This window comes from Macrobrachium rosenbergii, chromosome 59, assembly GCF_040412425.1.
Source record: "Macrobrachium rosenbergii isolate ZJJX-2024 chromosome 59, ASM4041242v1, whole genome shotgun sequence".
NCBI classification, from domain to species: Eukaryota; Metazoa; Arthropoda; class Malacostraca; order Decapoda; family Palaemonidae; genus Macrobrachium; species Macrobrachium rosenbergii.
In genome coordinates, this window is record NC_089799.1 from 6,751,542 (window position 1) to 6,774,257 (window position 22,716).

Sequence of the window (22,716 nt, forward strand, 5' to 3'; positions counted from 1 at the left end):
AATTTTGTACATATTAAGATACATGTTGACATATTTATGCTTCTCCTCAAGTATAACCCTGTGGTAATCTCTCTCTTTATCCTGCTTTTACCTTCTGATTTTATTTTATTCTGGTTAGCTACCCTCCAGGTTATTGTCCAGCTTATCAAATGTTAACTTTAACTTTAGCTCAAATTTATCAGGATCCTTATATGATAAATTGGACTTGCCTTTCATCTGATTAGGATAATAAACAGAACTAGAAGGAGACTTGAGTTAGGGCAGCAGTGTCCCTTGCCTGTAAAACTCAAGACATGATGTACCTGAGTGAGGATAAAGTTTAGATGCTAATACCTTCCCAAAGTACTAAGTTAGATCTTGACAAATGGTTAAACCTCTTTTAAGGTACTAGAGATGATGTGTATATCAGAGTTGTAGCTATAAGGTGTTGTGATGTAAAGGGATATATGAATGACACTGTTTTATTTTTTATGTCAGCTTGTCTTGAATTTGTCATTTTCCATCTGTTTAGCAAAGTAAAATGATTTTAAGATGATAATCAAACTCACTTTGTATCCATGATAGTGCTTTCTGTTTACTCTCTTTGTTCAGTAGGTAAATTACAAAAAGCGAGATTTTAATGGAAACAATGTATGTTCATTCTTATTATCTTATGAGGAGAATTATTTTACCAGATTTCAGTATTGTAATTTTCTTTATTACAGGTTATTGTCGACCAGCTTGGCTTTGATACACGCATTACCGTACTCGGTCATGTTCAGCGTGGTGGTTCTCCATCTGCATTTGATCGTCTCTTAGTAAGGACTTTTTCCCGTTTTTTTGTAATGTAAAGTTTGAGTTGTGAAGTAAATGATTGTGGACTGACACTATTAAGTTCATGTTACGTAATTGCATGCTCTGTGATTATTTTCTTTTATGTGCTCTTGTCTTATGTACAGAGTGAGGATCTGAATTCTCTGCTTTTATAACTGTGCATTTGTTAAATGCACATTTATATTCTGGGCTGTAATGTTTTATCTTACTTCTTACAATAGCAAGATTCAGGCACAGACGATAGTTTTGTTTTAGTTCTATAATGAATTGTTAGTTGACATATAAGTTCATAAGTTGACAGGGATGTAAAATCTTATCATTAAATGGAAGTCTTTATAGGTAATGAATTTGGAAGTAATAGATGAAACCAGAATATCTTGGAGAAAAAGCATAGCTAATTCAGTTTAAAGAAGAAAAATTTTGAAATGTTCTGTGGCTGCTATATGTTTTGATGCTTTTGATTTTAAGTAACAGTCTTTTTTTCTAGGGTTGCCGCATGGGTGCTGAATCTGTGTTGGCCCTTATGGAAGCTACTCAAGAAACCGAACCATGCGTTATATCCTTAGATGGTAATCAAGCAGTAAGAGTGCCCTTAATGGGCTGTGTGTTGAAGACCCAAGCTGTAGCTCAAGCTATGAAGGTAATTACCATTTTAAGCATACTGTTTTATTTTACAGTGAAATATTTTGTATTAGCTTTGAAACAATCGTAAAAATTCAAGAAATTACCGATATGGCTTAATTTTTTCATGTCAGGACCGTAACTGGGATCAGGCTGTCCAGATGAGAGGAAGGAGTTTTGCCCGTAACTTGGAAACTTACAAAATGCTGACCAGATTGAAGCCACCAAAGCCAGTAGAAGGACAGGTAATTTGTTGTCAAGTATAGTTGTGTTTGGTTGACTTCTAAGTAAGAAATGTTTTAAGCACACAGCAAAGAAAGAAATGATTTAGGCCATTCTGCAAAATAAACTGTATTCAGGTGAGTATGGCTTTGATTATTTGCTTAATACCAGAAATTATAAGTACAAAGATACAGTCAGCCTTTATTGTATCTTTAGGATTCTTGTAATAAATAGGAGTTTATTATACTCAGGATATAGCACTCTTATTTAGAAAAATGTACCAGCAATTTACATCACTTTTGCTTCTTATCTCATTTATGGTGTATAGGAAAACTTAAAGTAGGAAAATAGTGGGAGGCGGTAAGGTACATACTGTGGTAGTTATATGGGTTAAAATAATCTTGTGTAATTGTTGAATTTTGTGTCAGTGACACACACACACACACACACACACACACACACACACACACACACACACACACTCTCATGTGATATGTGTGTGTGTATCTATGAGTATCAATCTTCCTTTCTTTTCTTCTTTCTTCTTTACCATACATTCTGAACACCCTCCACTTGTACTGTCATTCAGGAGAAAGTATAATGTCCTCAAAGTTTACTCCCTTGATTAAACTAGGGAAGGCGTATCCAGGAATATGAAGCTAAAATTAAGTGCTGTAGAACCAATCAGTGTAATATTCTGCTTTTTCCTAACATTGCTGTAATATCAGTTACCCCAAATCATTATTGCCTTTACTTATATCTTCTTGAAAGTGGTTTGAAGTTAAGTTATGACAAAGCCTTTTACCTGTGATTTGCTTTGTTCCTGATAATATTTATATTAATATTCGCCTGATACCATATGTATGTCCTTGAGTACTTTATATATTATTAATTGTGGTGTGATTTTATTGAATTTCAGTGACTCGATTATGAAAACTAATAAGCTTTATTCTTTTATCCCTCATGCCAGACAGGACTCATTCGGGTAAGGTTTGAAATTTGGCTTTATGTATTCATTATTTTTGAAGTAACTTTTTCATTTATCATTTTCATGTGGCTGATGATTGTCATTAGGGTCACCATTAAGCATTAACTTGTGCTTAAGCCTACAGTCATAGCTATAGTGATGTAGAATAATTATAGCAGATGTATAAATCTTTCTTGATAATGGCAAATTTATCATTTTTTTTTTGGCCAGATTACACATTTATATGTACTGTATATTACCATTGCAGGTAGCTTTTATTGCCGACTGTAATTTAGATAAGCTGTAGAAACACTTTCAGTTAAACATGTAATAAAATAAAGCATTCATATACTTGTAGGACAGTGTATGAATTTGACAGTAATTACCTAAATAAACTCAAGTGGGGAAACTGTCATACCATAACCTTCATATATAAAAATATTATGCTTCTCCCATGGAATCTGCAAGACATTTCTCCATGTTTAATCATACATGAAACATGGATTCCTTGAAGTGGGAGTTGTCAGTTTATTATTTGATTCTTGAAAGGCCTGTCCATATGCAAAGCATACATGTTTTAAAATGCTATATTATATATGGTTGATATTTTTGTAAGAATATTTTCCAATATTTCACCTAACCAGTCTTGTAAGAAAAAACATTCCTTTTGATTGTATCGTAACTCCTCCTGTAGCTATTTTACTCATCATTGCCTTTGAGGTAAAAGCCAAACTGCTAATTTTTCCAAGTTAATAATTGTTTTTCTCCATCTTTATTGACAGTTTTTGCAAATACATTCTCCTTAGCCTTTGAGCTAGTCGCTTGAAATTTATAGGCCCAGCAGACTTGAGCAAGGTGAATGCTTTTGTGTACAGTATTTCAGGGATAGCTATAATAGAACCACCCAAAATCACCCAGGAACTGGTGTTGGAATGCTGGTTAACTATGTGTCATCACATTTTTGTTTCTTCTATGAAAACTATAAACTTTTGGAATTACTAATGACAGCACAGAAAAACTGACAGTCTCAGTATAATAAAATCATTATTTATTGTCACCTTCATTTATCATGTGTTTATTTGTCAGTTCATTATTGATTCTTGAAAGGCCTGTCTTCTTGAATGTAAATGCATCTTGATTATTTTAAATAGGTAGGTTTTATTATATGTTCATCAAAATTAAATCTTGAGAGATATAACTTTACACTTTTTCTCAGTTCTGTGTTTGCACTTGATGAAGTATGACATTTCACAAGAAAATTACGAGGTGGTGATTAGCTCTATAATTGAGTAATCTTTGCTAATATGTGAAACTTGTCTTGTTTTAATGACAGAAATAATCCTTGCAAGTGATAAGACCAGTACTACCATCTGTGTATTCCATCACATCTCAGTTTTTGAATGAGTATATTTAATTTGTACAGTATATGTCAAGCATTCAGTAGAGCCAGTTTTCTTATTATGACTTAAATATTGGTTCCATCAGCTGTATTTGGATTTATTTTGAATTCAGGAAATTTGCCTTATCACAGAAGATTTAGATTGAAATTATTGCTTAGAGTAGGCGTATTAGATTATCAATGATTACAGGTATATTAGAACTTGTGCAAGTGTGGGAGTTTCTTTTCAGATTGTCTCCTGTTTTGTGTCTTTTTTTATTCGTGATATTTGTCAAATACTTCTTGATATGTTTTGAGACTTACAAGAGCAGATGTTATTTTCATGATTTTAGGTGTTCTTAAGTGCATGATAACTGGCAAATGTTTTGTGACATTTCTTCTGAACTCAAGTTTTTCTTTTGCCATAGAGTCCATTTCTTAAAGAACTGTCATTTGTCTTAATATCAATAACATAGCAGTCACTTTCTTGACTATTTTGGGCACAGTTGGTCACAGTATGTTTCTTGTGGCAACAGTATTACAAATGATTACTGACTTTTACAACTCAGCCTGATGGTTTTCCTCATATCTTATCAAAATGTTTTTGTTATTATTATCCTGTTTAGTCTGATTCAGAGGAAGATCTTACTAAGGAGGTATCCATGTGGTATTGTTTTATTGCCTTCATATATTCCTTTGCTTTCTGCTTTGTTCCCTCATATACCTTTAGTACTTTGTTATTTGTATCTGCCCAGTGCTTTTGCTTGAAAGCAGGCCATATGACTGGGAAGTTTCTTTGTTTTGATCCTTTTAGTGTCTTAATTATTGTTATTCTGTGATGGCCAGTGTTCCCTCTTGTCTTGCTTGAACATTTCGTGTTAAAGAAAAAGGAAAAGTTTGCTTCTGTAGTCGAAGTTATTGCTTCTAGAACTAACTTAAATCAGGATATAAAAACCTATTTGAATGTCATGTCATAAGTAATAATTGTAGGAGACTGATCATAAATGTTTTCTGTATAGAGTTAATATGTGGAAACAGGTATGAAATTAGATTTCAGTAATAATTGTCCGTCACTTAGATCATAAACTTTAGAGTGTAGTGTTTTGTCGTATTTTAACACCGTTGCTTTTTATATGATGTTAATGTTGGTCTCGCTGTTTTAGAGCTTAGTCAGTTGTTTAATAACAGAATCATTTATATTAGGGAAAATTTGATTTTTCTCATATTAAGAGCCCAGAACTAAGTACATAAACTTTATGAAATTGGTTCTTTCATCATTAATAGATCAGTTTTATCCCAGTTAAGGCAGATCAAACTCACATTTTGAAGTTATATATATAAAAGTGGCCAATAATCTGTTTAAAGCCAAAATTATAATTTCAGTCTTTTTTATTGTAATCTCTAGATCATACTTAATTCTTGTAAGTGTTAGAGAATGCCTTTAAGAAAAATTGTTTCAAGCAAAGTAAAAGAAAACATATGGAGTTACATATGTGTTAGTGAGCTATTTTTGTCATTTTAGGCTGAAAGTGAACTTTCTCCCTACATAAAGTATTTTATCGCTGGTAACATCTCTTAAATTGGAATGGTTTTGCAAATATTTCTTTTTTTAAAGTATATCCCTTTTTTACCTTCATCACAGTCTGTTAAGAACTCCTACTCTCAATACGTATAATTTTGAGTCCGTTAAGTAATTATAGAAATTAGGTTATGTGGTTTAGTAATTTTGAGCAAAAGAGACTGACCTAGGCTTCCCATTTTACAACGATTTCTAATTTTAAGGAATTAGTTTGTGATGGTGTATTGAACATATTAGTTTAAGGGTCCCAGAAATTCAGGATAGATAATAAGTTTTAAGTTAATTTCTTCCTTTATGTGAACAAGTGACTAGAAATGACGTTTGTGGAATAAAGTTGAATTGCAGCACTGTACAGTGCAGTGTTAATCGTTAAACCAGATTGATTTTCAGAAATTTTCCCTTTCAGAGACTCCATAATTACTACAGTTTTAGATATTTTGGGCCAATTTCTCCCCATTTTCTTTACATATCAGACTCATATTCTTTTAATTTTCATTGCTTTCAGTCCAAATATATTTAGCAGGCATGAATTGCACACATAGCACAGCAGATAGTGAGCACTCCTTTCAATGTTCACTAACCTTGAGTTAACTTTGGAAACAGCATAAGCTCCAAAATTATTTTCATGCATGGAGTCTTTTCCACATGTGGAGTTGACTACATCCTTTAGATTGACTTTACTTTTTTAACTTAAGGTAATTTTGATCGAGCTCACAACTTGATACATTAATCACTAAAAGGATCATGAGTGTTCCTTAACATTTTGTGCCAAAATCAAAAGTAACACAAAAATATTTTTTGCATTTGGTTTCCTTTCTAAATATGAACATTAAAACCCACTCATTAATATGCATTTAAGACAAGCCATATTTTTAGAGGTTTTGGTCTCTCTAATTGAAGGTGCTTTGCTATGCTGTAGCTTGGACAGCAAATACAGTACGAGTGATAAATGTTCTGTCTCCTATGGTGTTGGACTTAAACTTGCATGCTTGAAGGTCTGTTTCAGTAAACAAATTTTTTTCCCCTGCACCCTTCCTCCACCAGCAAAACACTGTTTGGGACAGAGACGAAGTCTTGGTAAGTGGCAATGCATTGGATATGGTTTTTAAGAATATGAGTTATAACAAATTTATGGTTACCTGTGTTTGATGTTCTGATACCAGTCACTGCTGTAGTATACAATTCTGTTATTTGAACTTGTAAAGTTATTAGTTGGCTAATGCATGAGTAGATTGAAGTAGATATTTTCAGTTACAATCAGGTTATAGGATATTTGCATTATGTACATTTTATTATCTAAGACGTGATATTCAGTGCTTTCCTTCAGCATTCCAGTGTTTATAAACAATATGTAGATATTGTATTTTGTGTCCTAGTATGTATAGGGTTATGTTTCTTGTTATTTTGAAAAAAAAAAATACTATACATAAAGTAATTAAAGGTGAAGAGGTATTTTTTCTGTTATAAAGGTCACCTCAGGACAATGATTTTCATCTTTTAATAAGTACAAAATGAATATCCTCTATAATTAATAATTGTTTGTACAGTATTTAAAATTCTCAAACCAGACCTATCAGTTTGAAAATTTACCTCATTAGTCTGGGTAAAACTAATGTATGAATAATAATAATAATAATAATAATAATAATAATAATAATAATAATAATAATAATAATAATAAAACTCAAATCCTGTACAATGCATAATTTGGTTTACGTTAAGTGCAACAAGAATATCCTTTTCTTTTTTTCAACCTGCTGAACATTACTTTAAATTTCAAAAAAGCCCTAAATTTTTAGACAGTATTAGCATGAATTGATTTGTTTCGATAGTTTTAAGAGTAATATTTTAGTTCTAGATGTTAAAACCCAAATATTTGTTGTTTAGAATCTGTAAAATGTTGCTTCTGACAGTGTGATTGAAGAATGTTTCAGACATTGATGTCTGCATAAAAAAAGTTTCAGATTCAATATTTTCATAATTTGTTGCAACTGGTTTTCATTGTCTTTGATAGAGTAAAATTTATGTAGTGTATTTTCAAGCTCAGTTTCCAATTCAGATGAATGTTTGTCACTATATATTCTAAAAGCTTTCAAGCATTATTAAGATTTTCATTTTGATACAGGAAGACTAATATTTCAGATTGCATATCTGAAAGTGCCATTGAGGTATTGTTAAGATCCTTAAAACAATTATAGATCATCAGATTTAATTTGTATCTTTTTGTATGAATGCCTTGTGTCATTGTCATCATCATAAATGTTTTTACATCAGCTTTTCTCTTTACAAGGTTAGACATGGAATGAGTTCTCTTCACCATTTTCCATCCTGTGCTGTTTTTGCCTAAACTGCCATCAGGTCTAGGTCCTCACCTATCCATTTCCTTCATGATTTCTTGGGCATTTTTTAAGTCAGTATTCTTCTACTTTCATATTTACTCCTTTTCTGACCCACCATTCCTCTTCCTCTCTAATCATGTGTACAGCCATCTATATCTTTGAACTTAGTCCTTAGTCCTTTTTTCTTTTTTTTCTTTCAACCTCTTGATAACACATTTTATGTCCAATTCCTCATTTGTAGTACTATCTCCACATCATGCTCCAGCCATGAATCTTGGCAGCTTGTGGACATACATTTTCAAAATCTGAATTTTTTTCATCAGTGCCCATGTTTCTGCTACATAGAGCATTACAGGCCCTGTGCTCCCATTGTAAGTCTTTGCTTTTTGCACTGTCCAGTGTGTCCCAATTTCATCCATACTGCAGCTACTTGACAATGCTTTCACTGTCCAGTGTGTCCCAAAGGTAATAGAAATGCTATACTTCCTTTGAGACCTGCCCATCTTATCACAAGATGATTCTCAGCTCTCTTTTTCCCATTTTTCCTTGTAATGCATTTTTACCATTAAATGTGTCTCTGTATTTTATGTATTCCTGAGAACCTTGTGTGTCATCATCTGATACATTTCTTATGCAGTAGAGAGTTCATCCTCACACCTTTCCCACTACAACCATATGGGCACTTTCCTGATTGTGCTTTTCCTTTGCTTCCTTCCGTGTCACATGAACCTTGTTCTGCATATGTTGATTTGTAGTCATCTCTCCTTTCCATTATTCCACCATTTAAACATTTCCACTGCCTCTTCTTCAGTCTCTGCTCTTAGCACACCTCGTAATGCTTGTGTGCTGCATATGTCAGAAAATACAGTATGTGAATAATCCAATCACAATAACTTTCTGGAACATGATAATGTCATATAGACAAAGCTGAGATACAGTGTTGAAGATACACTGAGGAGTTCCTTTCAATAGACATTAGAATCGTATTAATTTCAAATCTGTCTTTCCTGAACAGTTCAGCTTTCAACACCATTATAGTTTTTTTAAAATGTCCATATAGATGAAAATAATGTATTAAGTGATATATCTTCGAAGGTCCTTCTTGCAAGCACATTAAGTGTTGAATCAGTACATTGGTAAGCAGCTGTTTTCTTATTCAAATACTAGTAAGTAAATTTGTGATTTTATGTTAATGATTTGCTCTTAAAATATAACAAAGAGGGACTAGTTTTGACATCTCCCTACCCAGTACAATGGCAAGTGGATTTTCTTGTTTCAAGTAAATGAGTTGTTTGTTATTATTAGTATCGTGTACTGTAGTATTGATATTAACCTCTTGCATTTTCATAAATAAACATGGACCATAAAGTTCCATCATTAGTTATGTTTCAACATTTCTCACTCTTTATAAGCTTCGTCACATCAGAGTTAGCTTTAACTGTGAAGTGCTGTACGTATTGCCCATTAACTGGATCAGTTGTACCTCTTTAAAATATTCATAACATACACATATTACTTTTCCTTTATCTGATGTCATTGCTGTCCAGTTTTTGTAATTATTTCATTGTTTATGTTACTCCAGTTCACTCATGTACATCATTGCTCTTTTATTGCCAAAATGTTCACAATCTTCTGTTTTTCTTATAATTGTACTGTTGTGTTATTTTTGTCATGTCAGAATGGTTCTTAGGCTGCATTTGTCTTTTATTCATCATAATTGCGATGTCAAGGATAATTTTTTCTTAATTATTTGCAAATCCATATTCCTTTGCTCTTTTCCTCTCAGTGTCTTTTCCCCTCAGACATTGTTCTGTTTACGAAGTGTAATCTATTTGTGCTTGATTTGAAAATTCAATCCAATAGGTTTTTGTCCTTACGTGCTCAATATTCTTGAACAGTAACACGGTTAAATTCTTTCAGGGTGGATTCAACTTAGGTATTATGCATATTGGTGCTCCAGCTTGTGGCATGAATGCCGCTGTGCGGTCATTCGTGCGTAACTGCATTTACAGAGGTGATACAGTTTATGGTATCCACGATGGTATTGATGGACTTGTTGAAGGAAATGTAAGTATGATAATGGAGTGAGAGAAATAGTTGATAATGGGGGCTCTGTTTTTGTCTCTTTTAAGCATATGCTTTATACATTCAGCCTTTTATCATGACTGATGTGTAGAGTTCATTTTTTTTTGCCATATTTGATTTAACACCAAGCTTTAGCATTTATGCCATTTGATATGTTTGTGTATTTTTAATGCAAAATGTTATATAATTGTAATCATAACTGCTTGATGATAATAGTTTTGCCAAATAATGATATAAAAATATAATGCCTTTTCCATTCATTTGTCCATTACCTCATCCTCTTTCTTCCAGGTTCAGGAAATGAAGTGGGCTGAAGTTACAGGATGGGTAGGCCAGGGTGGTGCATTCCTTGGTACAAAGAGGACCCTCCCTGACAAGTATCTTGACCAGGTTAATATGATTACGTACACTGAAAGCTTTGTATTGAGATGTTCTACATAAAATATGTTTTGTATATTCATGCTTGACAGTATTCATTTGTTTGTAGAGAACAGTAGTTTTACAGAAATGGTTCACATCTTTTTATTTGTTTGAAGGTTGCTGCTCGTTTAAGGGAATACAAGATGCATTCTCTTCTCATCATTGGTGGTTTTGAGGCTTATCATGCTCTGCTGCAGCTTTATGAAGCAAGGGGAAAATACAAAGAGTTTTGTGTTCCCATGGTTGTTATTCCAGCCACAATCAGTAATAATGTTCCTGGTAGTGACTTCAGCTTGGGCTGTGACACTGCTCTTAATGAAATCACTGAGGTTAGTTATATATTTTAGATTGTGTACACTGTCATTTAGAGGTTTACAATATTTTTTCTTGTTTGAGAGTTCTCTTGAAATGAATTATGAAATAAAAAAGACATGACAATTTCATCAAAATACTTATAGGGTATTGAGGATTACAGGCTTAGGTATTTATTTGTATAATTATGTCTTAATATATAAGAATTATGAACCTTCCATCCATGGTAGATTTGTTCAACTTTACAATGTTGTAAAGAATTTGAGCAATGTTTTAATGAGCAAGTTATGAGCTCAGAATTTTCTAATGTGAAATTTATGTTGGTCATTCATTTGAATTCAAAACTTGATCATGATATCATCAGGACTACTTTTCATTTGAATACTCATAGAAATCTTTGTAGTTGAAGTTACATAAATCTTCTGTTAGAAACTTGGAATACTGTAATTGTGTCAGCATTAAACCCCCTTATAAAGGCACAATTTTAGGAAATAACATATCAGAACTATCGAAAAATGACCGTTTATGAACAGGGAAAGATATATTGCTGATAGAATTCCAAATTATCATAGATGTCCCTAATCTCCCTTAGCTGACAGCTAACCACAGCATACCTTTATGGTCTCCAAAAGTGTTTCTTGTCAATGTAATGTGAAATATCATTTTCAGATTTGTGACAGGATCAGGCAGTCAGCCCAGGGAACCAAAAGACGTGTGTTTGTAGTTGAAACCATGGGTGGCTACTGTGGCTATTTGGCAACTCTGGCTGGTCTTGCTGGTGGTGCTGATGCAGCCTATATTTTTGAAGAACAGTTTGGTATCCAGGTAAAGTAGTAAATTATTTTTATATGTTAATGGAAAGAGGTTACTTGTTTCACAACAGATCTTTTACTGTATTGGTTCTGTATGTAGAATTAACTCTTTCTTGTGTGACAGAATCGACCTAGGTTTCAGTCCTTGCATTTCTTAGAGATATGGGTGTGATGTTCTTTGCCAAAGAGCTGTCAGAAGTATCAGATATACAGTATCTCCGTCAGTCCAAGGTTTTTAGCAGGCTAATCATAAGTAAAAGGTTTGTAAGAATATAATCATAAGTTTAAAAGGTTTGTAAGAAAATATGAATAAGTATTTTTTTTTTTAAATTCTCACTCATGCCACTTACGTACAATTCCATTCCTGCCCCCCACCCACACAACTCATAGCTCATGGATCAGACAGCTTGAATGTGTGCCCTAGACCCTGGGTCTCCCAAATACATGCTCAGTGCTGCTGGCTAAGTCTTTTTTAAGAGAGACTAAAGTGTCTGATACAGTTTCATGGCAACTTAGGGCTGATGAGAAGTACAGCAATAGGTTTTATGTGAATAATCAATTTGGTTTTACTTTTCTGTATAATATGGAAAAAGTGTTCATGGAAAGTATGAGTGGTATGTTGACATCTTACCAGAGAGAATGTTAATTTCTGTTAAGTAGAAAGTTTAAGATATGCTCGTTTGCATAAACGCCAAATGTATCTTTAATGCTCTTGTTTTCCTCTGTTAGGTGTTGAATGGTAGTCAGAAAATGGTGTAATTTTTTCAGTCGACTACTGACTTTTAATTGTTATTATATCTTAGAGCATTAATCATTGATGATATTCATCATATTTGTAGTGTTTTTTACAGGAGTCGTATTTTTCTTTTAATGGAAATTTTTTCTTTTAACAGGAATTGCAGTTGGATGTTTATCACATGGCAGCCAAGATGGCCGAAGGTGTGCAAAGAGGCCTTGTATTGAGGAATGAAAATGCAAATGACAATTATACAACAGACTTTATCTATAGGTTATACTCTGAAGAAGGCAAAGGCATTTTCAGCTGCAGAAAGAATGTTTTAGGTAAGCTGTCTAGATAGTAGTAGCTATATTACAGTTGTTAGTTTTAAAATGACCTGAATCCTGAGATTAACCAGCTCCACACTCCTAGTTTGAGCAGATTAGAAATTTCCTTTTCTCGAGAAGGATGTGCTCTTATATGTATATGTATTCATGTAACAACTACTCTGTATTCACTTCAAAGTTGTTGAATAAGAATTATGTATAGTACATTTCAAAAGTAAAAAAATATAAGATTATACTATACAGTCACTATTAAAGTGGAGCCCATATAACAAATAATTATTGTTAAAAGCAAGAAATCTAGTTATCAAGAGAGTAATCCTAAATTTAAAGTTTTAAAAGGGATTATGCATTCCAATCCATTACTACTAATGAAAGTTCTAATCCCATCTGATTTCTCACTTGGAATCTTTAATGTGCACACTAGGGATTACTGTATTGTCCTTATATTTATGGTATACTTTCAATCTGCCCATTATCACAAATTTTAGGCTTTATTTTCAGTCTCTGTAGTTGCATATTTTCAAGTGCTTGCTGTACAGCTTTGAAAGATGAAAAGTTTTGTAATGTGGGTCATCAGTGTTAAAAGTACAGTTCTTAGAGTTATATTTCTGGTATTTCAGGTCATATGCAGCAAGGTGGTTCTCCATCAGTGTTTGATCGTAACATGGGCACAAAAACTGCAGCAAAAGCTGTCACATGGATGACTGAACAGATGATAAAACACAGACAAAGTGATGGGTCAGTGTTTTGTGATGAAGCCAATACAGCCGTTCTTCTTGGTTTACAGAAGAGGCAATATGTGTAAGTAAATTGATTTCATCTGATTTTTATGTGATATCCATTACAGTATAGGGAAATTATGTGTCAGTAGTTCTCTCATAACCTGATGGATTAGGGGACAAAGTCTTAGGCAAGAGTGGAAGTTTGTGGTGGTACAAACTGTTTTCAAGTCCACTTCATTTCTACATTTTTTGCTTGTTTGGGATATTGTTTGAATGCTAATTGGAATTACTAGCAAAGTTCTCTTGTATAATACTTCATACTGAAATCAGTTGTAAGTTTGCTCTTCAAAATGAGAATACTGTATTGAAGAACATTGTAAATCCTATGTGTTTTGCATGGCCTACTATAGTTTATGTAGCGTCCTTCTACCCCAGCTGTTTGGCTTGCTGCCTTTTACTTTTCATCCATTTGATCTATTCTTGCTTACTTCTCAATCTTCTACAACTCTAAATGCCAATTTTCTGGTATTTATAACACTACTGAGGTATTTATATTGACCTTAAGGATTTTCATTTAATTTGTATATATGAACAGTCAGTTTGTTGGATGATGGTTTGTATAGTATTTCATTGCATTGCATATTAAATAACATTATTTATAGTTAATATTCTAAAGCTGCTTATTCTACAGCTAATATTTAAAGGATTGCTCTGTATTTTATTTTTTTTTTAAATTTTTCCATAACTGTGTTTTACTTGAAATAATTGGTTGATTTAAAGGGCATAAGTTACATGACAGTCGTTTAGGGTTTTCTATTCATTCTTCTATGTAACTCTTTTTCTTGCTTATCTTTATTTCCAAGCACATAGTCAAAACATTCTTTAGGCAGTTTATCTTTTATCACAATGACAATGTTTAAATTGTCTTTTTGTGTCTTGTAATTTATTCTTTCCTACAGTTACCGTAATTTATTCTTTCCTACAGTTACCGTCACACATACACAGCTTTCTAATTTTACCATTTAACATAGGAAAATATAGAATCTTTATTGTAGGTAACAATTGATAATTCATTTTTTAACCTTTGTAATGCATCCCAAACTAATGTTGTGCTGTCCATTCCTATTGCAACAACGGCCATTTTATATAGAATGCTGAGGTTATTTCCTTTTTCCAGACTTCCAAATTTTCAATAGAATGCTAGAAATATATCCTATTTTCAGGCTGCAAAGCCATTCACTGACATTTTTGTTGATTTTTTTACAATTTCTTCATCAGATTCCAACCTGTGGCTGAACTCAAGCTTTCAACTGACTGGGAACACCGCATCCCAGTCAACCAGTGGTGGTTGAAGCTTCGTCCCTTGCTTCGTATCTTGGCAAAGCATGATGCTGCATACCAAGAGGAGGGCATTAACGTCAAGGAGGTTGAAGAAGCTCTAGATTAAGATAGTGATTAGTTTTTATGTATCCCTTGGCTTTTCTGATTTCTGTGGTCATATCCGAGATATGTATACCCACAATGATATTCCTACCAGTTCTGTGAAGTATTACAGTAAAATTTAAAGGTAACTAGGAAATTAGAAATGCACTGTATAGTAACCAGGAAATAAATAACTTTGTAAATAGAATGCTTATATAGATATGGAAGTTGCAGTTATTCTGGCAAATAATTGTAGTATGTTTTTATTATGCATTGTTATTTCTTTTATACTGTATAGACTTTTCTTGAAGACTGCCAGATATTTACAGTGTCATGTAAAATATTTCAGAATATATCGTTTTTTAAAAGTTTTTATTATGGAAAGCTATTTTTAAGCATGTCAGTGTAGGAAACTGTGCCATTTAATTACCATTTTTATTTTCAAGGAACAAAATTTACACCATAACTTGAGATGACAATCCAGTTTTAAAGGTGTTGTGATCTAGTCATATACAGGGATTTATTCTTAATTTATGTATGATAAGTAAGCTGATTCTATGTGCATTCATTTTTCTCTTTTATATGGTTTTATACACAGTCTGCTGAATTTTAAGCGTAGAGCAACTTTTTGTCTTTGTCATTTTTTCATAAATATTTGTACATTTTTAAAGTTTCCTAATCAAAACACATTTTATACTAGATGTGAACTTCTAACAACTGGCCTAAATCATTTCAGTTATAGAATATTTTTCATCTTTGTTTTTAAAATCCTTAAGAGAGAATACTTTTAAAATGGTAAAAATTCTTTTTAGTAATGAGGAATGCTGTACTTGTCTTAACTTAAAAACTTCATGTGGGTAAATTATCATAATCTCAAGCTAATGAGGTAATTTCTGATCTGTGGAAAAACTGGGAAGAGTGTCTGCTGAGTTTTATCACTGTTATGAGATCCACTTCCAGTTTAGTGTGTTGTCAGATAAGTCAGAGTAAATTAAGCTCCAAACAAGATATTGTGTTTTTCTTTCCAGTGTATGCTTTTTATTTGCTGTGGCCTGTAGGCTCATCAAAGTTGCAGGAATTATTGTACTTTAGGTAGGTTAGATCTTGCGAGGGCTGTAGTAACGCCTCACTCACTATTCACTCAATCACAGCTTTCCTTTATGCTATTAATTTGATCTTTTGTTAGTGCATTAAGCCAGAGTCTGGAATACTTACAAATTTTCCTTTAGTTCAGGATGTGATTACAAAGTTTAAAAAATGAATTATCAATTGTTACCTACAATAAAGATTCTATATTTTTTTTTATATTAAATGGTGAAAATATAATGCTGTGTATGGTAACTATAGGAAAGAATAAATGACAAGAGAAAAGACCGATAATGTAAAAATTGTCATTGTGATAAACTGGCTAAAGAATGTTTTGACTATATGCTTGGAAATAAAGATAAGCAAGAAAAAGAGTGACATTTAAAAATGAATGCAAAAGCCTAAATGACTGTCATGTATCTTATACCCTTTAAATCAACCAATTATTTATTTCAAGTAAAAAATCCTGAGAAATTTAAAAATCAAATACAAAGCATCCCTTTAAATATTAGCTCAACAATATTTATAGAACTATAAAGTTTTTTAATGTGTAATATAATGAAATACTAAACAAACCACCATCCACCAAACTGATTGTTCATATTGTCGCGATGTGTATCAAGTACCTGGTTTTATTACACAACTAATCTCAAATTTCAAAAATATACCTCACTTCTGCCAGATACCTGAACTCTCATAACATTAATTATTACGACTGAGTACTCTTAAGGTAACAGTGATCCCTTAAGAAAAACTTATTTATTACTTGAAAAATCAAACTAAGTCTATCAGAATATGTGTGAGGTATCAAAAATTAAACTAGAAATATTCTAGTGTAGAAGGGCATCACTCCATCAAAAAACTCTGTTTCCCTGGTCTTAATTCACTTTAGCAAAACTAAAAGAACAAAACATGTTTATCACTTTGCCTTATGCACACACAATCAATCCTATTCACTGATGGTCAATAAATGAAACACTTTTTTCTAAAAATGTTAAATACAAAAATTTATTTTCAAATTCAAAGTTTATAATTAGAATTCACAATTAATTAGAATTCACAATCTGAAAAATTTCTTATTACTTGAAAATAACACAACACTTAATTAATTCTTGAATTAAATTATGAAACAAAACTAATTCACAAAAACTTTATCAGGAATTTAAATTAATCAAGCAAAAGTTAAACTATCAAGAATTACTCAAGATTTAAAAAGAAAATCTTAACAAATGAGATATCAAATCAAGTATGCAATTTTAAATTATACCAAGAAATATTTAAAATGCTACGTAAATAAATGTTACATCACAAACATAAAAAATGTGAAAATATAGAGAGACTGAAAATAGAAAAACACACAAAAATACACATAAGGTTTATCAATAATGATTTCACTTGGTCAAAATTTCCTAACTTATCATACCATGGTATTAATAAGTAAAATTCACGTTACCTTACACAAACTTGTGAAAACCTCTGTAAATCACTTGCTGCAGCTGCGTTACCACAAAACACACTTTTTTACCAAGCGCCGTTACAAACTAAATAACTTTACTAAATTCAGATCTCAAAAGTTAATGCTAATGCGTGACCACAAAACACTACGTTAAAAGTAATCCCTTTCTAAGAATGAGAGAGAGAGAGGGAACCAAATCAACTGGTCTCAGAAATAAGAATGAAACAAATTTTAGAATTCCAGTAACACGTGAAACAATTACTTGATGTCATTAAAGCATTTTGGGTGCGAGATACAAAAGTTCTAGAAGCAGGAAGGTGACGTAATTAAAGCATTTTGGGTGCGAGATACAATGGAGAAGCTTCTAGAAGGAAAATGACATCATCCCAGCAAAACGTTTTGAACGCAATCTTACAAAACATGGCGTAACTGATCAAGACACGTATTTTTTCTCTCAAAGTGGCGTACGTGACTCGGACAACACATGTAACAATATGAAATCACTCGTCTTGAGCCCGTATGGGATGAATCGGTATTTGTTATCCAAACCTGTCATCACGACCCAAAACAATGCACTCTCTCTTATCTCAACTGATGACAATTGAAATGAAACAAGTTCTTGCTGGACACACACACATGTTCATATACTACACTTTTACTAAGAAAGATATTATTCATTCGAAACTACTGTACGTTACTATTCAAATATTATTATCAATTCTAAATTATGCTATTAAGTTACTTAATCATTAGTTCTTTTGAGATCTGATGCCAAACTAAATATGACACTTCAACAATCATTATCATTACACATAACAAATGAAAAAAGTAAATATGTGAAAATTATAGGATATATGCATTACAAGGCAACATCATGAAAATATAAAAATTAAATGAAAATCCTTAAGGTCAATGCAAATACCTAAGTAGTGTTAGAAATACCAGACAATTGACATTTAAAGTTGTGGCGGATTGAGAGGTACGCAGGGATAGATCAAATGGATCAAAAGTAAAAGGTAAAGCAAAACAACTGGGCTGAAGGATGCTGCATAAACTACAGTAGGCCAAGCAAAGCACAAAGGATTTAGGATTTCTTCAACACTGTATTCTCTATTTGAAGAACAAACTTACAACTGATTTCAGTATGAAATATTATACAAGAGAACTTTGCTATTAATTCCAATTAGCATTCAAACAATATCCCAAACAAGCAAAAAATGTAGAAATGAAGTGGAGGAGTTTGTAACACCACAAACTTCCACTCTTGCCTAAAACCTTGTCCCCTAATCCATCAGGTTATGAAGGAACTACTGACATAATTCCACTATAATGGGTATCACATAAAAATCAATCCCATAGGCTATAATGGGTATCACATAAAAATCAAATGAAATCAATTTACTTACACATATTGCCTCTTCTGTAAACCAAGAAGAACGGCAGCATTGGCTTCATCATAAAACATTGACCCATCTACTTAGTCTGTGCTTTATCATCTCTTCAGTCATCCATGTGACTTGCTTTTGCTGCAGTTTTGGTGGCCATGTTACGATCAAATACTGATGGAGAACGACCTTCCTGCATGTGACCTGAAATACCAGAAATATAACTAGAAGAACTATACATTTAACACTGATGACCCACATTACAAAACTTTTCATCTTTCAAAGCTGTACAGCAAGCACTTAAAAATATGCAACTACAGATACTATACTGAAAATAAAGCCCACAACGGGCAGATTGAAAGTATACCATAAATATAAGGGCAGTTAATTGTACTTGTATACTGTATACTACAGTAATCCCAAGTGTGCACATTAAAGATTCCAAGTGAGAAATCTGAGGGGATTGGAACTTTCATTAGTAGTAATGGATGGATGGATGTATGATATTTAGGGCAAAAGCCCAGGCACTGGGATTAGTAGTAATGGATTTGAATAATCTCTTGTATTTTCAAAAAATAATTTTAGGATTACTCTCTTGATAACTAGGTTTCTTGCTTTTAACAATGATTGTTTGTTATATGGGCTCCACTTTAATAGTGATTGTATGGTATAATCTTATATTTTTTTACTCTTGAAATGTACTACACATAATTGTTATTCAACAGCTTTGGAGTAAATAAAAGAGCATTTTTTACATAAATACATATATAAGAGCATATTCTTTCTTGAGAAAAGGAGTTTCTAATCTGCTCATACTAAGAGTGTGAAGCTGGCTAATCTCAGGATTCAGGTCATTTTATTGAACTGAACTGAATGTAGAATTTAGGCCAAAGGCCAAGCACTGGGGCCTATGAGGTCATTCAGCGCTGAAACGGAAACTGAGAGTAAAAGGTTTGAAAAGTGTAACAGGAGGAAAACCTCACAGTTGCACTATGAATCAACTGTTAGGAAGGATGGAAAGTAAGATGGAAGGAGAATAAGAAAGGAGGTACAGTAAAAGGAATGAAAAGGGTTCCAGCTAGGGGCTGAAGGTAAAGAACCTTAAGTAATGCCTGCTGTATACCACATGAGGTGCACTGATGGCACTACAGGGTCAGGCCATTTTAAAACTATCAACTGTAATATACTGTAGCTACTAATTTCTAGACAGCTTACCTAAAACATTCTTTCTGCAGCTGAAAATGCCTTTGCCCTCCTCAGAGTGTAACCTATAGATAAAGTCCGTTGTATAATTGTCATTTGCATTTTCACTCCTCAATACAAGGCCTCTGTGCACACCTTCGGCCATCCACCTGCAATTCCTGTTAAAAGACAAAAACAATTTCCATTAAAATAAAAATACAACTTGTGTAAAAAAGGCATTTTGACAAAGGAAAAATCTATTTCTGAGGGAGGCCCTGTGTCACCCGGTGAAATTCCTATTAAGCACGAATTTCTAGGTATAGATATTGCTAAATATACCAGAGAAAAAAGCTATCAGGAAATGCTGGGGTTACTACCCCCAGATCGAACATCTATTATGAAATAGACGTCGGTATAGATAAGGGTGAGTGATTGTTGTCACTGCCACAGGACTGCACTCTGTAGACATCCCAATGACAAAACCCCGGAACGTGAGGAGCCGATCTAACGCCCGCACTCACCTGCCCGCCAACCGACGACCCCAGCGCCATCTGTACTCATTCCAGGCTAGCACCCCACACAAGGTTGGTATGCCTACTCAGGGAGGGAAACCTAGATCCTAGGAGGGTCACCGGGTGACACAGGGCCTCCCTCAGAAATAGATTTTTCCTTTGTCAAAATCCCTTTTCTGAGCTCGTCCCTGTGTCAGCCAGTGAAATCATGACAGAGAATCATACTAAGCTTTGGTGAAAGTCTAAAAGGAGCGAACAGTTAGGTGGACATGTATAAAAACACTATTACTGAAAATAGTTTTAATTATCCCTCAAAACATGATTAAATACCAAAGGTATAGCCAGATAAACTGAGTTATAACTAGGGATACAATTAATATCACAGTAAAGGACATGATAAACAACTATGTACATAAATAATACTATAATGGGAAGGTACCAAAACTAAATAAACGACAGAAAATTTATAAAGGTACCTCCGGCTTAAAACTAAGTTACAGTAAACATAACATGCCGCAAACTTAAAAACTAACACCGCAAAATTGTACATCATAATATGAGGAGCCAGGTTGTGAAGCATGTCTGGTCCAGGAGAAAATGGCAGGGCAAGTAAATGAGGCAGGCGGGCGGGGGGGGAGAGGATAGGGATTAAAGGTTAATTTAAGGTGGAGGGACAATGCTCCCTACAGCCACCGCAGGGAACTTCAGAGCTTCTAGTGATTTCAGATAGTGGCGTTTGAACACTGATGGAGATTTCCAGCCCGTATACTTCTTAAGCTCATCAAAATTCATAGTATGAAAATAATTAGTGGAGGTAGCCACTGCTCGGATATCATGAACCTTAGGGACTGAATCTGGATTAGCTTGCTTAATGAAGTATAGAATTTGTTGTCTAATAGCCTTTAAAGAAAGCGTTCCTCCTTTTTCCCTGATAAAAAGAGGACCAGACAAACACTGAGAAGTTCTCCGTAAATAGGCCCTCAGGGTAGCAACTGGGCATAAAGACAGGTCTTGTGGAAGAGGAACAACCTTCCAGGGGGACCACCTATCCTGAGGGTCTTCATTTTTTGCTAAGAACCTTTGATCTGGGGAAAGCAGAACTTCTCCTGACGGGAGAAAATCCACGATTCGCACCTCTAGAGAGAGCAGACAGTTCTGATATTCTGGCACCTGAAGCTAGACTAATTAGGAACAACGTCTTCCTTAACAGATTCAAATAAGAACATTGATCGTTATTAGTTTCCGAGGCTAATTTTAGAACATCGTTAAGAAACCAGGAAACCATATGTGGACGGGTCGCTGGTCTCAAACGAGCGCATGCTCTGGGAATGGATGAAAAATATGAATCTGTTAAATCAATCTTAAAGCCATACAAAAACACCTTTTTCAAAGCTGATTTCGCTGTGGTAATGGTGGCCGGAGCCAGACCTTTTTCAAACAGTCATCTAAAGAATGATATTGCCAAATTGGTGGTCATGACTTGAGCTTCAGATTCCTTCAAAAAAGATGCTAACTTTTTAACTGCTGAATCGTACTGTCTGAGGGTAGAATCTCTTTTATCTGATTCCAGAAACAGGGTATTAACGGGATCAATATCCGCACCTCTCTGAGCGGCGAATTTCATAAAGTCCATAAAGCCAGGGCATTCAGAATTCTTGAGGAAGCTGACACAGTCCATGTTTGCACTACTTGAGTCAGCTGTGGCTTGGGTATTTGATGACACCGTAGTTTGAGCTCCAGAAGAAGAGGGAACCAATTGCTCTTCGGCCAGTTGGGAGCTACCAGGGCCACTTGACCTTTGAATGACCTGAGCTTGTGTAACACCTTCATCAGCAGGTTTACTGGCGGGAATAGATAGATTTTCTGCCATTTGTTCCAGTCCACTGACATTGCGTCCGTAGTGTGAGCTCGAGGATCCAGGTTGGGAGCAACATAACAAGGGAGTTTGTGATTGCTCTCCGTGGCAAACAAGTCCACCTGAAGGCCCGGAACCTGACGGCATATCCACCTGAAAGAAGCTACGTCCAGGGACCATTCTGACTCCAGCGGAGTTGCCCTGGACAGGGAGTCTGCAATGACGTTCCGGACTCCTGCTAGATGGGTAGCTGATAGGTGCCAGCCGTGCTTCTCCGCCAGGGAGAAAATGGCTATCATCACTTGGTTTATCCGACTCGATTTGGAACCCCTCTGTTTATGCAGTGTACCACTACTGCGCTGTCCAGCACCAGCCTGATATGAATCTGGTTGGTGGGGCAAAGTTTTTTCAGAGTCAGAAACACTGCCATTGCCTCCAAAATGTTTATGTGGAATTGACGGAACAGTGTGGACCATGTACCCT

At 34.1% G+C, this 22,716-nt stretch overlaps 2 protein-coding genes across 28 annotated transcripts in view; one reads left to right on the plus strand and one right to left on the minus strand.

Annotated features, from left to right (window-relative positions):
* Pfk (ATP-dependent 6-phosphofructokinase) overlaps positions 1–15,765 on the plus strand; it is a 65,256-nt gene extending 49,491 nt beyond the window's left edge. For 16 of the 25 annotated variants that reach the window (XM_067102328.1, XM_067102327.1, XM_067102330.1 and 13 more), the window contains 12 exons: positions 705–797; positions 1,301–1,453; positions 1,569–1,679; positions 2,627–2,641; positions 6,625–6,657; positions 9,840–9,986; positions 10,296–10,394; positions 10,541–10,753; positions 11,406–11,561; positions 12,442–12,610; positions 13,234–13,414; positions 14,614–15,765. In XM_067102328.1, the coding sequence (XP_066958429.1) occupies positions 705–797; positions 1,301–1,453; positions 1,569–1,679; positions 2,627–2,641; positions 6,625–6,657; positions 9,840–9,986; positions 10,296–10,394; positions 10,541–10,753; positions 11,406–11,561; positions 12,442–12,610; positions 13,234–13,414; positions 14,614–14,782 (1,539 nt within the window). In that variant the 3' untranslated portion in view covers positions 14,783–15,765. The remainder of the gene's footprint in view (positions 1–704; positions 798–1,300; positions 1,454–1,568; positions 1,680–2,626; positions 2,642–6,624; positions 6,658–9,839; positions 9,987–10,295; positions 10,395–10,540; positions 10,754–11,405; positions 11,562–12,441; positions 12,611–13,233; positions 13,415–14,613) is intronic. The other 9 variants (XM_067102319.1, XM_067102312.1, XM_067102314.1 and 6 more) reach the window with 2 other exon arrangements.
* Positions 15,766–17,133: 1,368 nt separating this feature from the next.
* LOC136837345 (ATP-dependent 6-phosphofructokinase-like) overlaps positions 17,134–22,716 on the minus strand; it is a 33,051-nt gene continuing 27,468 nt past the window's right edge. For all 3 annotated transcript variants that reach the window (XM_067102088.1, XM_067102090.1, XM_067102087.1), the window contains exons 3-4: positions 19,900–20,045; positions 17,134–18,888 (exon numbers count right to left, since the gene is read on the minus strand). In XM_067102088.1, coding sequence (XP_066958189.1) covers positions 18,800–18,888; positions 19,900–20,045 — 235 coding nt within the window. In that variant the 3' untranslated portion in view covers positions 17,134–18,799. The remainder of the gene's footprint in view (positions 18,889–19,899; positions 20,046–22,716) is intronic.